The 20,901-nt window shown below is 37.1% G+C and overlaps 1 protein-coding gene across 2 annotated transcripts in view; it reads left to right on the top strand.

Moving 5' to 3' along the window:
• Positions 1-20,901, top strand: part of GLG1 (golgi glycoprotein 1) — a 153,319-nt gene continuing 132,418 nt past the window's right edge. Inside the window, exon 1 of one of the 2 annotated variants that reach the window (XM_034638920.1) lies at positions 1-465. In XM_034638920.1, coding sequence (XP_034494811.1) covers positions 31-465 — 435 coding nt within the window. In that variant the 5' untranslated portion in view covers positions 1-30. The remainder of the gene's footprint in view (positions 466-20,901) is intronic. The other variant, XM_011234689.3, reaches the window with a different exon arrangement.

The following is a 20,901-nucleotide window of genomic DNA, read 5'->3' as shown; positions in this document are numbered from 1 at the left end:
CGGGTGCGTCGAGCTCGCCGCGGACCCAAGATGGCGGCGTGTGGACGTGTACGGAGGATGTTCCGCTTGTCGGCGGCGCTGCAGCTGCTGCTGCTCGCGGCGGCCGGGGCCCAGAAACTCCCGGGCCAGGGTGGCCACAGCCAGGGCCAGGGCCCGGGGGCCAACTTTCCGTCCTTTGTAGGGCAGGCTGGAGGCGGCGGGCCGGCGGGTCAGCCGCTGCTCCAGCTGCCTCAGTCATCTCAGCTCCAGCAACAGCAGCCGCAGCAACCGCCTCAGCCTCCGCAGCCGCCTTTCCCGGCGGGTGGGCCTCCGGCCCGGCGGGGAGGAGCGGGGCCCGGCGGGGCCGGCGGGGGCTGGAAGCTGGCGGAGGAAGAGTCCTGCAGGGAGGACGTGACCCGTGTGTGTCCCAAGCACACCTGGAGCAACAACCTGGCGGTGCTGGAGTGCCTGCAGGACGTGAGGGAGGTGAGGAGGCGGGACGGGCCGGGAGGGCCAGGCCTGGTGCGGGCCCGAGGGTGTTGCCGGCCTTGGAAGCCGCTGACGCCGGTCCGCTGCTTCTCTCTCCCCTCCTCTGTGCTCTACTCCCTCCTTCCCTCCCCGTCCGTAACTAGCTCCTCGGCGCATTCCGAGAAGAGGACCCCACCCCCCAACCCTCATTCCCTCCCTGGTGCGGGGGTCTGGGACTCAGACCCTGGCTCCTGGCCGCTGTCTGCGAAGGCCCAGAGCGTGTTTATGTTTGCTCCGGTCTTTTGTGTGATGCTCTTAAGCACAGTGGTTCCTCGCGGAAGACCTGCTAAGAATTTGGCTATTTGTTTCGACTTGGACAGTTCGTAGCAGCCCTTTTAAACATGAAAAAATGGTTGGCGTACTTAAGCTGTTAAGAAATGGTCTGCTTATTGGCAGTAGATAAGGTTTGTTTAGGTAACTCAGGTTCTGTTCTGATGTGTATTGTAGTCAATACCGAATTCACTGTCTTTCCCCTATTCTTTTGTGATTCTCAAATTCCTCTTATCAATAGGATGTTGAAACTAATGTATGTCTTTTTTTTTTTCTTAATTTCTTTTGATCAATTTGTAGTGAATCTCAAGTTTAAGCTATTACTCCAAGTAAATTAGCGTCCCAAAGCTTGGAAAGTTGGGACAGCAGTCGAAGCTGTAATACCTATACAGTCAGTGTTTGTGACTGGGTTGTGGGATCTTGCCTTTCTGACGTCTGAATATGATTTTAGTAGTCTCTTTTAATGAAATCTAGATTTGATATTCTTTAATGTGAGTCAGTTAACTGACATCTCTTCTCTAGATTTAATATGGCAGACATATTTGACAATTCTCAAAGTTTGGGAGCAAATCTGCTAGGGTTGTGGGTTTTGTGTTGTTGTGTTTTTTTTGTTTGTTTGTTTTTAAGGTTTAGCTGTATAGAATTAGACCTAAAGGTTGACAAATAGAATGAAACTGCTGCTTGATACAGTTTTGTTTGGGAAATTGTATCATCAGAATTGTCTAAGGTGTTCATGATCATGGGAAGATCACTGGTTTGTAGAAAATTGCTAGTCTTGGCAGTACGCCCCCCACCCCCCCATCCCACTGTGATACCTGCTCTAGTATTCTGTACAGAGTAATTCACAAGAGGAAAAGACATACATAATCAGAACACAGAGAGAAAGGAAATTACCTGAGCTAACAGAAATGGTGGGGCCGCAGATGACTTCTCATATACAACTTGAAGACTTTTAGAAGGAAAATCCATTGTTATTCTTTATTCTTCAGCTACTTTTCTAGTCGATACAGCTGGGATTCTTAACTGTCAGGCTTTTTGGAATTTTCTGTTTGGTCTTTGAGGATGTATAATCGATGTTGTTCCCTCAGAGTAAGACCCTAATATTGGTGACCACTTTGTTAGTGGTTTGTGGCAGAAATAGGATGTTATTAGGGAAAGTGGCAGAAAGTGGCCCATGCTTGGAGTACATGTCTCTTTCTTTGTGTGCATTAGGGGCATTTGAAAACCTCCACACTCAGGAGCAGGCTTTCTTTGTCGTGCAGAAGTGTGTAGCAGCATATGTAATCCATAAATAACAGATTTGACCACTTTTGGAGTCTGTTTAATTTTCTGCGTACTGTCTTGCATTACTTAGTGCAAAGAACCTGGCTTGAAAATGGAGTCCCTGCTCCACATTTGACTGTAAGAATCTCAGCAAAGATACTGTTTCAGTAACTAAGTTTTTCCTCCTTAATGGAGATGATGTATAAACTCTTTGAGGGTAGTTACTGGGTCCTGTATTTCCTTTGTAACTTTCCAGAGTACCTGATTCAGTGCTGAGACTCAGTAAATATTGCCAACACATTGAGGATGAATAAACTAATGAAGTCAGTTTTATGCTCCAGAGGAAGAAAAAGTGTCATGTAAATTGGAAGGGGCTATTCTGGGGAGCAGGGCTTTCCAAATTTACATTTTAGTTAATTTTCCTCTAATTTTATATACATAAAAGTTGCAAGAAGAATACCATGAACAACTGTGTATATTTTTCGGGAGGTGCAACTATCTTTTCTTCTCTTCTCTTCTCTTCTCTTCTCTTCTCTTTTCTCTTTTCTTTCTTTTTTTAATTTTTAAGTAGGCTCCATACCCAACGTGGGGCTCAAACTCACAACCCTGAGATCAAGAGTTGCATGCTGTAGGGACTGAGCCTGCCAAGCTTCTGGAGATGGAGCTATTTTTAAACTACTTTTCTTTAAAGACAGCAAAAGAACATTTTAATCCACTTAGTTTGAGAATTAGTTAAATTTGATTTATGTGTTTGAAAGAGCATACCTGAATTAAAGAAACTGCCTAGGCACTCTTGAAGTGAAATTATGGAACATGTTTTGTATTTGCTTTTTGGTAGGTAGTACTATTTGATAGGAAGTTGATATAATGTGCTGCTTTATCCTTTTGGGTTTTCTTTGTTTTTTTTGTTTCCTTCTTTATCCTTTTGGATACAGATTTGGAGAAGACTGTTCTCTGTGTACTTGCTATTAGAATTATGGAAAGGCAAAGCATGTGAGTATTTAAATGGTAGTAAACATTTTTATTTTGAAACAACATGGGGGTATATAGTGTTAAGTCTTAAGCTCAAATATATTAAGATTTTCTCTATTGTAGTGTTCAAAGTTATGTGGTAATTCACTTACAAACTTGATTTGAAGATATTTTTAAATAATTTCTACTGATACTTTCAGTTTGTCTAATGTATCATATGCTAACAAATTAAATATCTAACTGTAAACTGCAGTAAACTTGCATATAGACTATGGGTCACAGCTTTTCCTCAGTCACTTTGGCTGCTATTTTGAAGGTTATGTGTTATGTGAGGGATTTTTTTTTTTTTGAACCCTTTCAGATGAGTCATGCTTTTTAAAAGGTCAAGTATACCCAGTGGGTCCACTATTAAATAGTACATGTAATAGTAGTAATGACGGGATAGTAGTCCTGGGTGTGTGTGTGTGTGTGTGTGTGTGTGTGTATGTTATATGTGTTATGTATACATTTGTGTACATATAGAACTAGTAGTAGTGCTAGTCATAAAAAATAGAACAAGAATATATAAAAGGGAAAAGGAAAAATGTACCCTGGGCTATTCTACCAGGTAGAGGAATAATAATACCAAAGAAAGAGAGGTACTGCTTTGTAGTTAATATTTAATAAAGAGATAAAACGTGCTTTATGTTGAGAGTAATTTTAAAATACTTTATATATTTTTGGCTGAAATGACCGGTATTATATTGTGTTTAGAAGTTTCAGATGGAGGGGTGCCTGAGTGGCTCAGTCCTTAAGTGTCTGCCTTTGGCTCAGGGCGTGATCCCAGAGTCCTGGAATCGAGCCCCATATCAGGCTCCACCGCTGGGAGCCTGCTTCTTCCTCTCCCACTCCCCCTGCTTGTGTTCCCTCTCTCGCTGCCTCTCTCTCTGTCAAATAACATATAAAATCTTTTTTTTTTTTTTTTTTAAAGAAGTTTCAGATGGAGACATTGGTTTCTTGGGAAAAGTTTATTACTGAAGTGCATAGTTTTTCTTAGGGTTTTTTTTTTAATGTTTGTTTTTGTTAGGTTTTATTTTTTATTTTTTTAATTTTTATTATTATTATTTTTAAAGATTTTATTTATTTATTTAACAGAGAGAGACAGCCACCGTGAGAGGGAACACAAGCAGGGGGAGTGCGAGAGAAAGAAGCAGGCTCCCAGCAGAAGAGCCTGACATGGGGCTCGATCCCAGAACTCCAGGATCACGCCCTGAGCCGAAGGCAGACGCTTAACAACTGAGCCACTCAGGCACCCCTATTTTTTATTTTTTTAACATTTTTATTTTTTTTTAAGATTTTATTTATTTGGGAGAAAGAGATAGCGAGAGAGAGCAAGAGTGGGGAAGAGAGGGAAAAGCCCCCGATGCGGGTAGGGCTCGATCCCAGAATCCTGGGATCATGACCTGAGCAGAAGGCAGATGCTTAACTGACTGAGCCACCCTGGCGCCCCTGTTTTTGTTAGGTTTTAAAACAAAAAACTTTCTAATATGGAACATTTCAAGCATGCACAGAAGTGAATAGTATGGTGATTCTCCATGGATACATCACCCAGCTTCAACTGTCTCTACGTTTTTTGTTCATTTGGCACAGGAGTTGGGAGACTGGCATATTTTAAAGCAAGTCCCAGACACATATCGTTTCACTTTCTTTCTTTCTTTCTTTCTTTTTTTCCATTTCATTTTCTAACTACCTCATTGTGTTTCTTTGATAAGGACTTCAAAAAATAAAACAAATGCAGATATTTAAGATGTACTATTTTTACATATTGAACAAGAATTAACATTTAAACATTACAGACTGTAAACCCACTTTCAAACTCCATGTGAGCATTTTTATTACTCTATTCTTTAAATTTTTTTTTTATTTTTGAAGATTTTTATTTTTCAGTAATCTCTGCACGCAACATGGGGCTCGAACTTACAACCCCGAGATCAAGAGTCTCACACTTTTTCAACTGAGGCAGCCAGGTGCTTCTACTCTGTTCTTAACCTTTCATTTAACAGTACAAGATCATGTTTTGCACTATCTATATTATCTCATTTAATATTCTTGATAGTCCTGTGAGGGTGAACGTCTTATTATCTTAGTTGAGAAACAGGCTCAGAGAGATGAAGTAATTTGTCTGATGTTATGTCCAAAGTGGTAGACCTGGTATTCAGCATGTTCTCTTTGACTTCAAAGTCGTACACTTTGCAATCCACCATGGATGGTTGCAGCTAGGGAAATTGGTATGTGACTGTTGAGAATGCCAGGTGTTCAGAAATGGACACAAAATGAGAAGAGTTGCCTGGAATTAGAATCCTCTATTTCTTTACTACCGAGAACAATTGGGTAGCAACAGCTCCCATGCACTCGAATATTGTAGATTTCTCAGGGAGACAGACCAGCATTATTAGACGAAGTTAATTTAATTTCTAATTTGAGCCCATCATGAGCAGAATTTCTGCTTAATGAAAAGATTTTCAAATCCCATCTTACCTGAAGCAGGATTTGTACTAGTATAATGGAAGAATTTAGATGTATTTCCCTACTGTTTTTACTGAATCCGTGGAACAGCGCAAAGAGTGAGCTAGGACTAGAGCTGGCACTGCCATTAGCTAACCATATGACTGGGCAAGTCTTTTTACCGCTTTGAGTTCTGGTTTCCTCGTGTATTAAATGAGAGGTTTGGTAATAGTACAGTTTCCAAAGATTGATTTATTAGAGAAAGCATGAGCACAAGCAGGAGGGAGGAACACAGGGGGAGAGTCTTAAGCAGACTTTGCTCTGAGTGCAGAGCCCGACATGGGGCTTGGTCTCACAACCCTGAGATCATGACCTGAGCCGAAACCAAGAGTTGGATGCTTAACCAACTGCACTGCCCAGGCACCCAGTAAGATCCCTGTTATTTAACTTGTACAAGTTTCCTATATTCTTTATGTATATGTTATAGTTTTTAGGATTTATAAGTATACTATCTCCTGATTCCTCATTCATTCATGGAAGGAAATAGTGATAGGACTAATGCAAATGGCAATTAATCCAAACATTGTTTGGCTTTAGGATATGCTAGATTGTTTTGTTTGAGCCAATGTAGAATTTCCTCCAGTGCTAACTCTCAGTGGTTGGAAGCAATCTAACCACAAAATCAAGGCATTATTGATCTTTTATTATGAAAGAACACTAGTGCTTTAAGACACTACCGCTGCTTATAGTTGGTTTGATAAATGAGATTGCGATCAAGAAACAGTTATATAAGAGGGTGTTAATCCCTTGGTGCCATCCAGACAGTAAATTGTTTAGGGCAATGAAAAGAGCACAAAATTAGGATTTAGACTTGAGTAGAATCCGGCTTTGCTACTCTTAGCTTAAAAGTTTTTTTCTCCCTTAAGCTGTGACTGTTTAACCATGTCATAAGTAAAGATGTACATGAATTCTTGAGTTTCATGTGCTACTTATATTTTTCTAATATACATTAAACAAAATATATGGCCATTAAAGTATACAGTACTAACACCATCTGAAATTATCTTTCTTACCTTGTATGGTACCTGCTTTGGAAAATACCAAGACTGGATTATCACTTAAGACCCTTCTAGCTTTGATACTTTGTGATTCTGTGATCTGTAAGAATACAGTTACGTGCAAGAGAATGAAAAAAGCACAGGTGAAAAGGGGAGATACTTTAAAAAATTTAGGGTGTTGTACCGACTAAAATAGAGTTTGAGAATTTTTTCAGAGTCCAGATTATAAAGGGTCTTAGATGTACCACTAGCTTGTTCTCCAAGTAAAGTCTAGAAATGGGATGTGTTTTTATTCCAGCCTCAGATAAAAATACTGATTGAGAGTTACGTGTAAAATTCCACTGTCATTGATGAGAAATATTTTTCTAAGAAGTCTGTTAATAGAGTGCTTAATAGTGTATAGTTGCTTAATAATTCATTGTTCTTTGGAAGAAAATAAAAATACTTGAACAGTCCAAAAGATGAAATGGTACATTTCTCTTCTGTACGTTTCTCCTAATGTGTTCAAAACCAATTTAGTCAGCAACAATCCAAAAAAAAAAAAAAAATCTTCACCTGTTTATGTTAAGATACTTAAATATTTGAAAACTAAGCAGTTAAAATGGCTTATAGGATGTCATGCAAATTAATTTTTCTTCCTTAAGCAAACATTTATTGAATACCTACTATGTGTAAGACACTGTGCTTAGCGTTAGATGATATAAATACATGATAATAGTTAGCATTTATTGAAGGCTTTCTGTGTGCCCTGTGCTAAGGGACCAGATGTTTTCTAGGCACTATATCTCATTTAATCCTATTAGAGATATATTATTATTATTACTATTATTATTATTATTTAGTGAGGAGACTGCCTCAGGGCCAGTAAGTGGTAGAATTAAGATTTGAAAGCAAGTCCGTCCAACTACAAAATAGCTCATTCCTCTTCTATCCCTGTAGTAGTCCAGTGTGGTAGTCACCAGCTCTGTGTAGCTGTTGAGCATTTGAAGCATGAATAGTCTGAATTGGGATGTGCTGTGAGTATAAAAGACACACTTCATTTTAAAGACTTAGTACAAAAAAAACAAGTGTAAGATATCTCATTAATTTTTTATATTGATTACACGTTTAAATGGCATTATTTTGGGTATATTGGGTTAAATACATTATTAAAGTCAATTTTACTTTTTATTTTTTTATATGACTACTAGAAAACATAAATAATAGATATGGTTTACATTTGATTTCTAATGGACAGCACCGATCTGGAAGAAGAAAAAGATATCTTTACTAAAAATTATTAATATAAGTTATAAAATAGTAAGGATAAAAGGATAAAAGAAGGATAAATGAAGTGCTAGGGCATATGCTAGAGGAAGTGGTTGGGAGGATCAAAAAAGAGCTTGTCAGTACTTTTCATTCTTCTTAAGTTGATTGTTCATATCATGAAATTCTTTTTTTTTTTTTTTTTTTAAGATTTTATTTTTCAGTAATCTCTGCACCCACCGTGGGTCTTGAATACCACCCTGAGATCAGGAGTTGCATGCTCTACTGACTGAGCCAGCCAGGCGCTCCCATATCATGAAATTCTTAATTTAGCTACCTTAAAATGCCTCCTGATCTGGCATCATCCCCACGCCTAATTTATGAGTTGAAAGGGGTGCCCCTTCAACTTGAAAAGAGCAATACTCATAAAACCGGAAGTCAGTAAGTGGTTCAGCTTTATTTGGTTGACTTATAGAAATTGGAAACTTACGAAGGAATCTCAAGTGATGGCCCTCAGAACTGTGCCAGTGCTAACTCTTGTATCTGCATTAAAATAGAGTTTGGAGGAACAAGAAGTGTGGACTGGAATCTAAAAACAATGAATTAAGAGAACCAGGCATCTATTTTCATTCAGCTTTAATAATTTTACTGAAATTAGAAAATTATGTTAGATTGATTGCATAGTATTTATAGTACGTTCTAATGAAGACTTGAATAACATGTATAACTCCGTAGGAAACGGGTACTATCTTGAATTCCTGGATCTATACATTTATAAAATAGAACAAACTCTTAAATTGTTTTTGTGTTCCTTAAAAATAACAAATGTGATATATATTTAGGATGATAAGTAAGATAAACAGTGAATTGAAATGATGTGGGAGAAAAATTAACTAGGAGAATGTGCATACAAGCTATAAATCAATTCAAATGCAAAGTAACAGCAAGAAAGAAGGAAAGAAAAAAAATAATGATTAAAGAAAAATACAGAAGGTATCCAGGAAGGTTTCTTTTGTAACTTAAGTTTAAACTAGAAAGAGCCTGCAAGTCAACAGAATCCCCAAAGTTCCTGCACTGTCCAAATCAGTTTTGTAATGTGATAAACAATTGAAGTGGACAGAAACTTCAAGGAGGGAGAAGGGGATGTAATGGAGGGTTTTAATCATGAACAAATCTGCCTTCTGTTAATTAGTAGCATCTACTGAGCATATCTATTTAATACAAGAAATAAAAATCAGAATTACAGTCCTGGATTCAAATCCCAGCTCACTTACCACTTACTGTGATCTTGGACAAATTAATCTCTTCAGCCTTCAATTTTCTTATCTATAAAACTGAGATATGAAACCCACTCCCACAGGGTTATGGTGAGGATAAAATTTTTTAAAATATGTAGACCATGCATCAAATTGCATTTGCCCATAAATTGTCTTTACCTTCCCTTTCTCTCTGTTGTTGCAGATGAAATCATTCAAGATAAGGTTTTGTGTTCACTGTGTTAAGAGAAATGTGAAGTGAATGTAATGTGCCACACCTTTTATATAATAACTTCCTAGACTCCTTAATGAAAACTTTAGTTGAACTTATTTGAAGAGTAAGGTCAAGAACATTTATAGTCTTTTTTTTTTTTTTAAGTAATATTTACACCCAATGTGGGGCTTGAACTCAAGACCTGAGATCAGTAGTTGGATGCTCTTCTGACTGAGCCAACCAGGTGCCCTGAGAACATTTATAGTCTTTACTGAGTATTTAAAATGTGTGCACTTTGAGATTATGGAGTGCAAAGGAGTGAATTCTCTGGGTAAAGGAATTCAGTTCTGCCAAATGTTCTTTAATTCTCTTGGCCTAAATAATGCCTAAATTTGGAATATACAGTCTATCTGACAAAGGAAAGTCCCGTTCTTAAATAGAAGAGGAAAAGAATTAGTTCTTGTATTCTGAAGACAGCATTACTTAACGCAGATCCTCCCTCTGTAGAATGAAATGACTAAGAACACAGCTTTTTATTAGCTGAGAAAAAGAAGGCATTGATTCTTTTTGCCCTATTTTATAAAACCAGATAAATATAAAAATCACTGAAATTTTCCTGAAGATTGGCAACTTTTCAGAGGGAAAGTAATATGTCAGGACTTTGATATTCTTAAGTTTGGAACATTCTCTGGGCTATGAACAATCTATATTAAAATATAAATACATGAATTAATCATACATTAAGGATAGTGCAAAATGTTTACAGTATGCAAGCCTTCTTTCTGAGGTAATTAGGTAGCAGAGTTAGTTTTGAATAGTTCTGAAACAGTTAAAATTCCACAGTCTCATATTATTAAAACTGATTTGATCTATTAGGACCTCCCTGTTTGCCATGTGTATTGATAAAAGTTTTTGGTGTGTCTGGTTGTTGTTGTTTTATTATTATAAGAAGTTTCAAGAAATTATACTATTGTATATTGATTTCCACCTTGAAAGTGTATCTAAAATAGGAGAAATTAAAACAGTGAGAACAGAAATCAGAAGAGATTGGTGTGATTCTTTCCCTTCTTATGGAGACAGATTTACATTCTTTAGTGCCATGATCTCTGCCTCCTCCTCCAGCTCTGCCTCTTGCTAGCTCATGCAGCATCCTGCTGTCCCGTGTCCCCCACTCTCCCCATAGGAGGTGTAGTGGTACAGGCTTCCAGAGAGCATCACCTTACAGCTTGTGAGTTCACAGAGTTTTTGTGTAAATAATATTTGTTGGTAAAGATTTTATATTCAGTGATTTGGGAATTTTCTGCACCAGCATATTGTTCACTATCTTTCCCTTTGTATAACCCAGTGTCCCTCTCCCACTCCAGCTCTTCTTTAGGCATTGTTTTCTGGCCACATTGTTTTTATTAGATTGAATGAAGAATTACCAATATTTGGTAATATTTGACTTAGAAAAGCAGCAGTTTCATATGGTTCAACCTACTAGTTAAGATTTTGAGTAAATAATATCTGCCATTTGCAGCAATTCCATTGTTTACTTTTTTGTATCATCTTGGAATCGACAGTTAAGAGTGAGGAGATAGGATGAATTTGTCATTTTAGTGGAGAGCTTCACCTTGGGAGTCTCCCTGAGATATTTTTCCCCTGAGCTTTTTACTTGGTTTATCCGCCCCCAGGACCAAAAGAAGACAATCAGTCTAGGTTATTTTACATGTGTACTCATCATTTGTCAAGTATTTACTGAGCGTTTACTGTATGGGCTAATTAATAAGCAAGATTATTTGGCATAAAAAAGGTGACTTGAGAGTTTTGTTTCATATAAAATAATGTGTTGCAAAAAACTTAACTCTTGCAGTAGTGGAAGTGTGAAACCAGGTGCAAATATCAAAAAGGACCTTACCCAAATATACTTGCTTTTTAAAAAATGAGTGTTGGCCTAACAGTCTAATTAATCTGAGTCAAGTAAGTTGCTATCCAATATGTGATTTATGGAACCCTTTTTTATGTCATTTGTAGCTCTTGATAAAGTATACAGTAGGTAGAGTAGATATCAGCCTTATTTTACAGATTAAAAAAAGGAATCAGATGGATTGTGGTTTGCCCAAATAAGTATTTAAAAAAAAAAGAGCTTAGACTCCAACCCAAATCTTTTTAAATGTAAAGCCTCTTTCTGTGTTATCACATTGCTTTTCTGATAACTTTTACATTTACATCCACATTTTTATTTTGTTTTTTATAACCTTTCCTATTTTTATTTAACTCTCAACGATATTTGAACATATACTATGTGCCATTGTTTCTTCAAATAGTTTTTCTGTGCCTCCTCTCCTGGGCTTTAATTTTACATAGGTTAAATTGCTTGCTATTGTCTCAAGTCTTGAGGAGATGTTCTTCACACTGTCCTCCCCTCTGACCTTTGTTTTCTTTCCCCACTCTGTTTCATTTTGGATAATTACTGTTGCTGTGTCTTTAGGTTCATTGATCCTTTCTTCTTTGGTTTTCAGTCTGCTATTAAAGCCATCTAGTGTATTTTTTATTTTCGATATTTTATTTTTCATCTATAGAAGTTTGATTTGGATCTTTTATATATATGATATAAATATATATATAGCTTTTATATATATATAAGTATATATATTCCATTTCTCTATTATGTTCATGTACCGTGTGTTGTTTTTTTTTTTTAACACTTTATTTTTAAGTAATTTCTGCACTCAACGTGGGGCTTGAACTCCCAACCCTGAGATCAAGAGTCATATGCTCTATCAACTGAGCCAGCCAGGTGCCACTTTCTTTATAGTCTTTTCCCCTCCCCTTCCTTTACAGTGTTGAGTCTATTTATAATGGCTGTTTTAGGGTCCTCATCTGCTAATTCCATCAGTTGTCATTTCTTGGTCTTTTTCTACTGATTAATTCTTCTTCTTATGGTCACATTCTCGTTTCTTTGCATGTGTGGTTATTATTATTTTTTTTTTAAGATTTATTTATCTTAGAGAAAGAAAGCATGTGCTTGCATGAGCAGAGAGAGGGAGAGAAGCAGAATCCCCACTGAGTGGGCCTCCTGCTCACAACCCCTGAGATCATAACCCCAGCCAAAACCGAGTCTGGTGCTCAAACAACTGAGCCACCCAGGCTCCCCTACATGTGTGGCAGTTTTTAATTGGATATTGGCCACCATGCATTTTATATCTTTGAGTGTTGAATTTTGTTGAATCCTTTAAAGAATGTTGGATTTTGCCCGGCACAGAGGTTATATGCAGATCAGTTTGAGCCTTTTGAGGCTTGCTTTTAAGTTTTGTTAGGTTAAGTCCAGAGCAGCCTGTAGTCTGTGTCTAATTTAATTCTGCTACTAAGATGTGGCTCTTCTGGGATTGTACCCAATGTCCTGACTTATATGAGGTGTCTCCTTTCAGGCTGGTGGGAATGAACTACTCCCTGCCTTGTGTAAGCATCAAGAATTATTTGGTCTATTTGCTTTTGTGTTTTTTTTGCCACCACACATGCAAAGGATAAGACAACACTCGGGGATTCCCTCTGCAGATATCCTGGGTTCTTTGTGTAGCTCTTTTTTCCAGTACTCTATTTTGCAAGTTCCAGCCACCTTGAATCCATTGAACTTTGATTTCTCTCCTCTTCTCAGTGAGAATACTAGATTCTGTTTGGGCTCCCCTGTTCTGTGCTGCAGCCTAGAAACCCCAGAAAGTAAGTTAGGGTAATCATAGGTTCACCTCATTTCCCTTCTCTTAGGGATCATAAGCCATGCTGCCTGTTGTCCAGTTAGTGAAAATTATTTCATATATTTTGTCCAGTAGTTAATTACTATGGAGGCAGTTCTTGTAATAATTAATCCTTCATAAGCAGTAGTAGAAATCACCATCACTTGAATTTTAACTTCTGACATATCAAATGGGATTGAGTGGGGAGAATTTGTTAGAAAAGGAGATCATGAATTATTTATTAAAATTGTAAATATATGTATGTATCTTTTGACCCAACAGCCCTACTTCTGAAACTTTATATATCACAGTATGATCAATGTGTAGGAAGTATTTTACTGAGGCTTTTTTTGGTAATAGCAAATAATTGGAAATAACCCAACAACCCTTCAATAAGGGAGTGATTAAATTTATTATGTGTATCCATATAATGAGTTATTGTATTATTGTGGAAAAGAAGGTGTTTACATGAGGTATGGAAAAATCTCCAAGATCTATTATTAAATTATTTGCTTGCATTTGCATTAGAATGCTCTGGAAGGGGGAGCCTGGGTGGCTCAGTCGTTAAGCATCTGCCTTCAGCTCGGGGCATGATCCCAGAGTCCTGAGATCGAGCCCCACATCAGGCTCCCTGCTCCTCTGGGAGCCTGCTTCTTCCTCTTCCTCTCCCACTCCCCCTGCTTGTGTTCCCTCTCTCGCTGGCTGTCTCCCTCTCTCTCAAATAAATAAATAAAATCTTAAAAAAAAAAAAAAGAATGCTCTGGAAGGATACAGAGAAACTAGGCTAATAATGGAGGATAAAAATGCCTGGGAAACTTTCCACTATATTCTTTATATTTTTTATTAAAAAATTTTTTGAGCCAGTTATATGTTATCTATTTGACATTTTTAAAAAATTAAGATAACAAAAGATTTTTATTGCCCCTTGTTGACAAAACTACCTTAGCACAAGAGTGCCACAGGTATAATTTCATTATGTGTCAAGGGGTCAGCTTCTCTGTAACTGGGTTGAGCCAAGGCTTTTACTAACTTAGAAGATAAAAGATTTCCTTTCAGTTAATGTATTATTTAGGGCAAAACTAACTCCCCATAGTAAACCCCAAAATATCAGTGGCTTAATGCAAGAGAAGTTGCGGGAACTATCAGCTGTCTGGTGATCCAGAGACCCTGGTTCCTCCCATCTTGAGCTTTTACTTCTTAGGGCTTCAGAACACCTGCCTGCCTGCTCCTGTTTGTTTTTTTTTTTTAATTTTTTAATTTTTAATTTTTAATTTTAATTTTTTTTTAAAGATTTTATTTATTTATTTGACAGAGAGAGAGACAGCCAGCAAGAGAGGGAACACNTGTTGTTTTTTTTTTTTTTTTTTTTTTTTTTTTTTTTTTTTTTTTTTTTTTTTTTTTTTTTTTTTTTTTTTTTTTTTTTTTTTTTTTTTTTCCCCCGTCTTTATTCCTTCCATATAATTCACATACCATAACATTCACCCTTTCAACCACCTTCTCTTGAAAGCCCTAGCCCTGAGGTGATGACTATGTCATTCCCATTCCACTGATGAGAACTTTCCACGTGCAGCACCTAGCTGCATGGGGGACTGGGTAAGCACTCCCAGTAACAGTTTGGCACTGTGAAAAGGGGGGCACACAGTTCTGGCAGACAGCTAGCAAGCTCCATCACAGTTGTCTGGGCAAGTCAGGTCAGGTTCATGTGCCAGCCTTTGATTTGTCACATTAAGAAGTTAACGTTCCTTCCATTTTCTCTAGGAAAGTGAATGTTGTTGATAAATAATCAAGGTTTTTCTTTTCTTTTTTTTCCTACTCTAAATGTGTAGAAAGGGAGGTACTTTCTTGTGATCAGTTTTCTGTGTTACAGTCTCTGATTTAAAGTATGGAAGCAGTCTCAGCAGTGCATATTGATCTCAGTTCTAATTTTATAATACTTGCTGAGGGTCAGTATCTTCCTGTCCCTGGTCATTAAGCCCCAAGCCCTAGGTTAATGAAACACTCTCCTTTCTTGGTGCTCTGTGTTTTGTTTTGTTTTAAAGATTTTATTTATTTATTTTAAAGCGAGCCAGTGTGTGAGTGGGGGGAGGGGCAAAGGGAGAGGGAAAGAGAATCCTCAAGCAGATTCTCCACTGAGTGGGAGCCCGATGTGGGGCTCGATCCCATGACCCCGAGATCATGACCTGAGCCGAAACCAAGAGCTGGCAGCTTAACCAACTGAGCCATGCAGGTGCCCCAGTGCCATAGTTTTTAATCCATCCTTCCAACTTCCTTTTCCTGGCAGCTAGGGGATTCCCCTTTTCTTCTGCGTTTGCCTGCACCTTTAAAAGGACTTTGTTGATAACTGTTTATTGATGAAGGCTTTTCAAGTTCTGTTCTTAACTGAAGAACATATATATTGCTGGAACCTGAAGTTGTTGACTTTTGAGGTAACCTATTCTTTTGATGTTGTTTAAAAGGGATAAGGAGATAGATGAACATTTTTTGGGCAACTCCTATGTGCTTGTGTACATTATCTTGTTTAAGCAGCACTGTTTCTAAGAGATACATTTAGCTTTGGCCCCCATTTTATTATGAAAAGTTTCAAGCAGACAGAAAAAGTTTTTAAAAATAGTACATTGAAAAAAAATCATACATTGAACACTTATGTACTCAATCACTGAAATTCTACCATTAACATCTTACTGTTTTTATCACATAAAGATGTTAGTTTTAAACATGTAAGTTGTATGAAAAATTGTATTCCATGTCAATTTTAATTAATAACTTTTATTGTGTTTACTAAAATAAAACATCCTTCTACTGCCAGAAGTTAAAAAATCTTGTATCTTAGTAGAAAACAACTGCATTCCCCCTGCCCCCAAAGTGCCTTAAAGTGGTTAGGAAAACCAGTATCTTTTCTGAAGTGGGGCTGCTTCATTCTGCTGTGGTAATTCAATATTCTTAGACTTTCCTTTTTTCCTCAGTTTCCTTTCTTTTCTTTTTTTAATAAGATTAATTTATTTGAGAGAGAGAGAGGGAAGGAAGGAAGGAGAGAGGAGGGGAAAGGGCAGAGGGAGAGAATCTTCAAGCTGACTCCCTGCTGAGTGTGAAGCCCAATGCAGGGCTTCATCCGAGGACCCATGAGATCACGACCTAAGCCAAAACCAAGACCTGGCCACTCAGCTGACCCAGCCACCCAGACACCCCCTTTTCTCTTTAGTTTCTGAAGAATTTTTTTCACAGTTGCCTATTTCTGGATGTGTTCTCTCCCTTGTTATAAGTATCAGTTTATGTAACCTAAAAGGAATTCCAGATGCTTTAAGGCATACCAGACTTGGGAAATTGAGCTTTCTCCTGAATGGCAAGGCATGGTAAGCCAAATTGATACACGTTGGAACTTTTGCTATTATACGTGAGAGTTTAACAGTGCCATATGATGGTGATTTATAGATTGCATTGAGGTAGTGGTGGATTTATTCTTTAAGTTAATTAGAACATAGCAAGGATAATGGAGCAAAAATGGAGAATAATTGTTACTCTGAGCCAGTATCCTCCATCACCCAAAATAATTGTTTAATAATTTAGTTATAATAATAGTTTGTATGGAATGTTGTTAACCTTTTGAAATGTTTAATTTACTTTTTTTTTTTTTAAGATTTTATTTATTTATTTGACAGAGGGAGACAGCCAGTGAGAGAGGGAACACAAGCAGGGGGAAGTGGGAGAGGAAGAAGCAGGCTCCTAGCAGAGGAGCCTGATGTGGGGCTCGATCCCAGAACGCCGGGATCACACCGTGAGCCAAAGGCAGACGCTTAACGACTGCGCCACCCAGGCGCTCCGAAATGTTTAATTTACTTTTTAAAAAATTCCATTATTTTGTTTCTCCATTGGTTGATTGAGAGATCAGTCTTCTATGATGATAAATTAATTCCATTGACATGCTAAAGTCTAGACATAGATTTATTCTTGCTGTACAGTGCCTATATTTCTTCTATTCCGAAGTTGGCTGTTAGCTGGAGGTTTCTAAGAGTCAATTCAGTATGATTGGATATATGTTAAAATGCCGTTGGTATTGGTAATGACTCCTTTTTGCCAGAAGAACATTTAAAATGTAGGGTCCTAGTTTATTTTTTCTTTCTTATGTGGTTAGGTTACAAACTAGAATATTTGTGAAATGATGCTACTTGTTGAGGCAAACAAATTCATTTATATAATGTATTCATATAACATTTATATAATATTTCCCCCAAAATGGTTAATTTCTTTCCTTGCAACACTTAAGAATTCATCACATTTTCAGCAGAGAAAATGAAAGCAGATTCAACCATGGAGAATGTTTGCTATCAGCACAGAAACAAATTATTCAAGAAATAGTTGTGTGTATAGTTTTCACAACAAAATGTGGTTGCTTTGCACATAATCAGAGTGGTGATGCCCATTATTTAGTGTTTATTTGTATTTGTGTTTTAAATTTTTCCACCAGCAAACTGAATAATTGCTGAGCAAACACTTAAAGTTACTCATTGAAATGGACTCGATATCCAATTTGGGATGTCTTACAACCTAGTTTAGAAGGTATTGTTCAGGCCGATATGCCTGTTCTGCTAGTGATGCTTTATTTATTGATGAAGTAAAGGAAAGTATTTATTTTAACTAAGTATGAACATCATATATAATATTTTTTAAAACTTTGAATCAGAAAATCGTAGATTCTAAATTATTTTGTGTAGGTCAATTTGGTGAGCTTCAGTTTCTTTTTAAAAATGACCAGTTTTAAGGCGTAAAGGTTAAGCGATGTGTGGTATGCCTGGGTGGCTCAGTCAGTTAAGTGTCTGCCTTCTGCTCAGGTCATGATCTCAGGGTCCTGGGATTGAGTCCCGCATCCGGCTCCCTGCTCAGCAGGGAGTCTGCTTCTCCCTCTCCCTCTGCCTGCCAGTCCCCCTGCTTATGCTCTCTCTCTCGCTCTCTCTCACGTGCAAATAAATAAAATCTTTTAAAAAATAAGTTTTTTTAAAAAAGGGTAAGTGATGTGTGATCTGAAAGCATTTGGTGAACTAGAAAGCTTCGTATGGGGTATAAAGAACTCCACTACTGATCAGGATGTTCTGTGGGAGTTGGCAGATTACGTCAATTTAGCATTACATGGAAGAATTACAGCTCTTTCATTCAAGGTTTGGAACAGTTTATGAACAAGTATTTAAAAATTATTTTTAGAATATTAAAAGGAAGTATTCCCATTAATGTATGATTAGTTAATTTGATATTTGTCTGTAAACTTGGATTTGATTTAATACTTTGGATTAGACTTTATAAGCAGCTTTTTTTGTTAATGATAAGAACTTAGTGATAGAGATCTCTTGCTGTGATGTGCCTTCACCATTTGGTTTAGCTTGAGGGCCTAGACCTCTGTCTGTATTTGCTTTAAGCTTTTATCCAAGGCAATTATATTAAGTACCATTTTTAAAACACATTCTTTGTTTCTCCTACTATACCATTCTTATACCCTTTCTCCTTCTTTTCAATTTTGGGCAAATTACCTAATGTCTCTGAATTTAATTTAACACTGGTGATTAAACCCAGAATAGTTGGATTCCTTGTTTAGTTCTTTTTGAAAAACCGAATTGGAATTCTTAACTAAAAATTTGTGGTAAAATTCCCACTGTCTTTTTTGAATTTAGATATGGTGTAAGGACAGGTTTATTTTATAAAATTCGAGGAGTGTGACTGTTAAGGTGTTTGTGTTTTGTTTTGTTTTGTTTTTTAGTAGTGTTTAATCATGAACTGAGGTCCATTTCGTTCTCTAAAAGCACTAAATTTAGCAAAGACTATTTGATAGTCTTCCCTTGCCTGCAAAATTTTGGGGTCATATTGTGATTTTCTAGTGGTGTGGTGCCTGCCTGTCTAATGTCCACTTGTTTGTTTTTCTAATCTAGAGGGATTCTAACTTTAATAACGCAGCTTTTTAGTTCAGGAAGTTCTTTGTATTGAAACATGAATAAAATTATGCAGGCATGGGATTAAATCACTTAGTAGTATAAGTGTTTTAAAAAGAATCTTTTAAAAAATTGGTAGTATTTCTTTCTATGTAGATCTTTAATTATGTGAAAAATCCATCTGGGTAAAACATACTTGCCTTAGAAACCACAGTTTATTTATTTTTATTTTTATTTTTAAGGATTTTATTTATTTGAGAGAGAGTGAGAGAGAGCATGAGAGTGGGTTGAGGAACAGAGGGAGAAGCAAACTCCCTGCTGAGCAGGGAGCCCGGTGTGGGACTCCACCCTGAGATTCTAGGATCAGGACCTGAGCCGAAGGCAGCTGCTTAACCGACTGAGCCACACAGGCGCCCAGAAAACACAGTTTAAATTACTGGATTTGAATAATGAGAAACTAAGCCACTTGATTGTGTTATATACTATTTTCATAAAGATTTTAGTATCATAGCATAGTGACACATTATGGTTGACTTTTTTTCTTATTTTAAAGTATACGTTTTGTATATTTTGTATAGAAAAACTTTTTGAAAAGGAAATGTGCAGTTTCTTAATGGTATATTAATAGATTTTTCTGATATTGAACTAGTCTTCATATGTTCTTTTAGATAGCAGAATTTAATTTGCCATAATTTTACTTAGAATTTTTGAGTCTGTGATCATTAGAATTTAAGGACAGATTTATAAAATGGAACTTTCTGAAACTATAATCAATAGGAATGTTATAAAAAATATTACTAATCATACCTTCTAAGAAATATATCCTAAGAGATGGTTTGTAAATCTGTTGCCAACAGGACTTGCTTAATTATTGTCAGGCATTTATGATGTAATTAATTAACATTTCCAAGGTAATATTACTGGTGGTGGTTTGCAAGGAAGAATAAAGGAGAGTCAAAGAGAAGAATCAGTATTTTTCAATACATGGCCAGTGGGAAGGGGTGCCCTGAGTAGCTGACATTCGTGTTCATGACAGATTGAGCTCTTTAGTGAAATGTCTGCATAAGTTTAGATCTGTTTTTGAGAGAAATAGCAAGTCAGTGAAGATTATTGGGTAGGAGAATGGCATGATAAAATAGTTAAGGAAATTATTTTTGTGTGCAATGTGGATTGAAGTAAGGAAAATCTGAAGGAGCTCAATTGAGTAAGCTGCTTTTGTAATTAAACTGTGAAGTAAAGACCCGGACTATGGTGAACTAGTATGAGATGAGGATGGGATTGATGGGAGACTCATTACCTAGGAAAAATTTAGAGTGCTTTTGTTCATTCATTTGACACCTTTTGGGTAAATATTATTTATTCCATGTCCAAAACTTAATGATAGATGCTGGGAATATGGTGACTATCATACCCCTCACCTCCTACTCTGAAAAGACATGATCTCTGCTCTTAAGGAGTTCACCATCTAGTGGAGACGGTAGTCATTAAAGAATCACACACACAAATAACAAAATAAATGGAAAAATATAGCTATGATAAGTGTTATGAAAGAGAGAGATGTGGACATTTGGCTAGTCAGAGAGTCAGGAAATGTTTTCCTGAGAAAATGATGATTGAACTGAAGAAACAGAGGAATTTAACCAGGTGACAAGAAGTCAAAGTTTAACTGTTAGGCTACCCCCAAAAATATATAATTCTTAGTTTGTGTTGAATTTGAAATAATAGCCAGGTATTTCAAGCAATTTCTAGTAAAAGGATGTAAATTTGGAACTAAATCTTGAACTGAGTCTAAATTTTAGTCGTTCAGCTTAGAAGGCTATAGTTGGAGGTATAAAAGTGGTTGAGGCCTCTTGAAGAATGTGTAAGTAGAAGAGTATGATTGCAAAGACTGAGCCTGGGCAATGCTCACAATTGAGGGTTGGAAAGAAGCTTGTGGAGGGAATTACAGGGAACAGAGGAGTGGTTGAGAGTTAAAAGAAGATTTAGAAGAGTTTAATTGTGGAAGCC

This window comes from Ailuropoda melanoleuca, chromosome 12 (genome assembly GCF_002007445.2).
Source record: "Ailuropoda melanoleuca isolate Jingjing chromosome 12, ASM200744v2, whole genome shotgun sequence".
Taxonomy (NCBI): Eukaryota; Metazoa; Chordata; class Mammalia; order Carnivora; family Ursidae; genus Ailuropoda; species Ailuropoda melanoleuca.
Note: the sequence above shows the minus strand (reverse complement) of the source record. Positions and strands in the feature narration are given on the sequence as shown.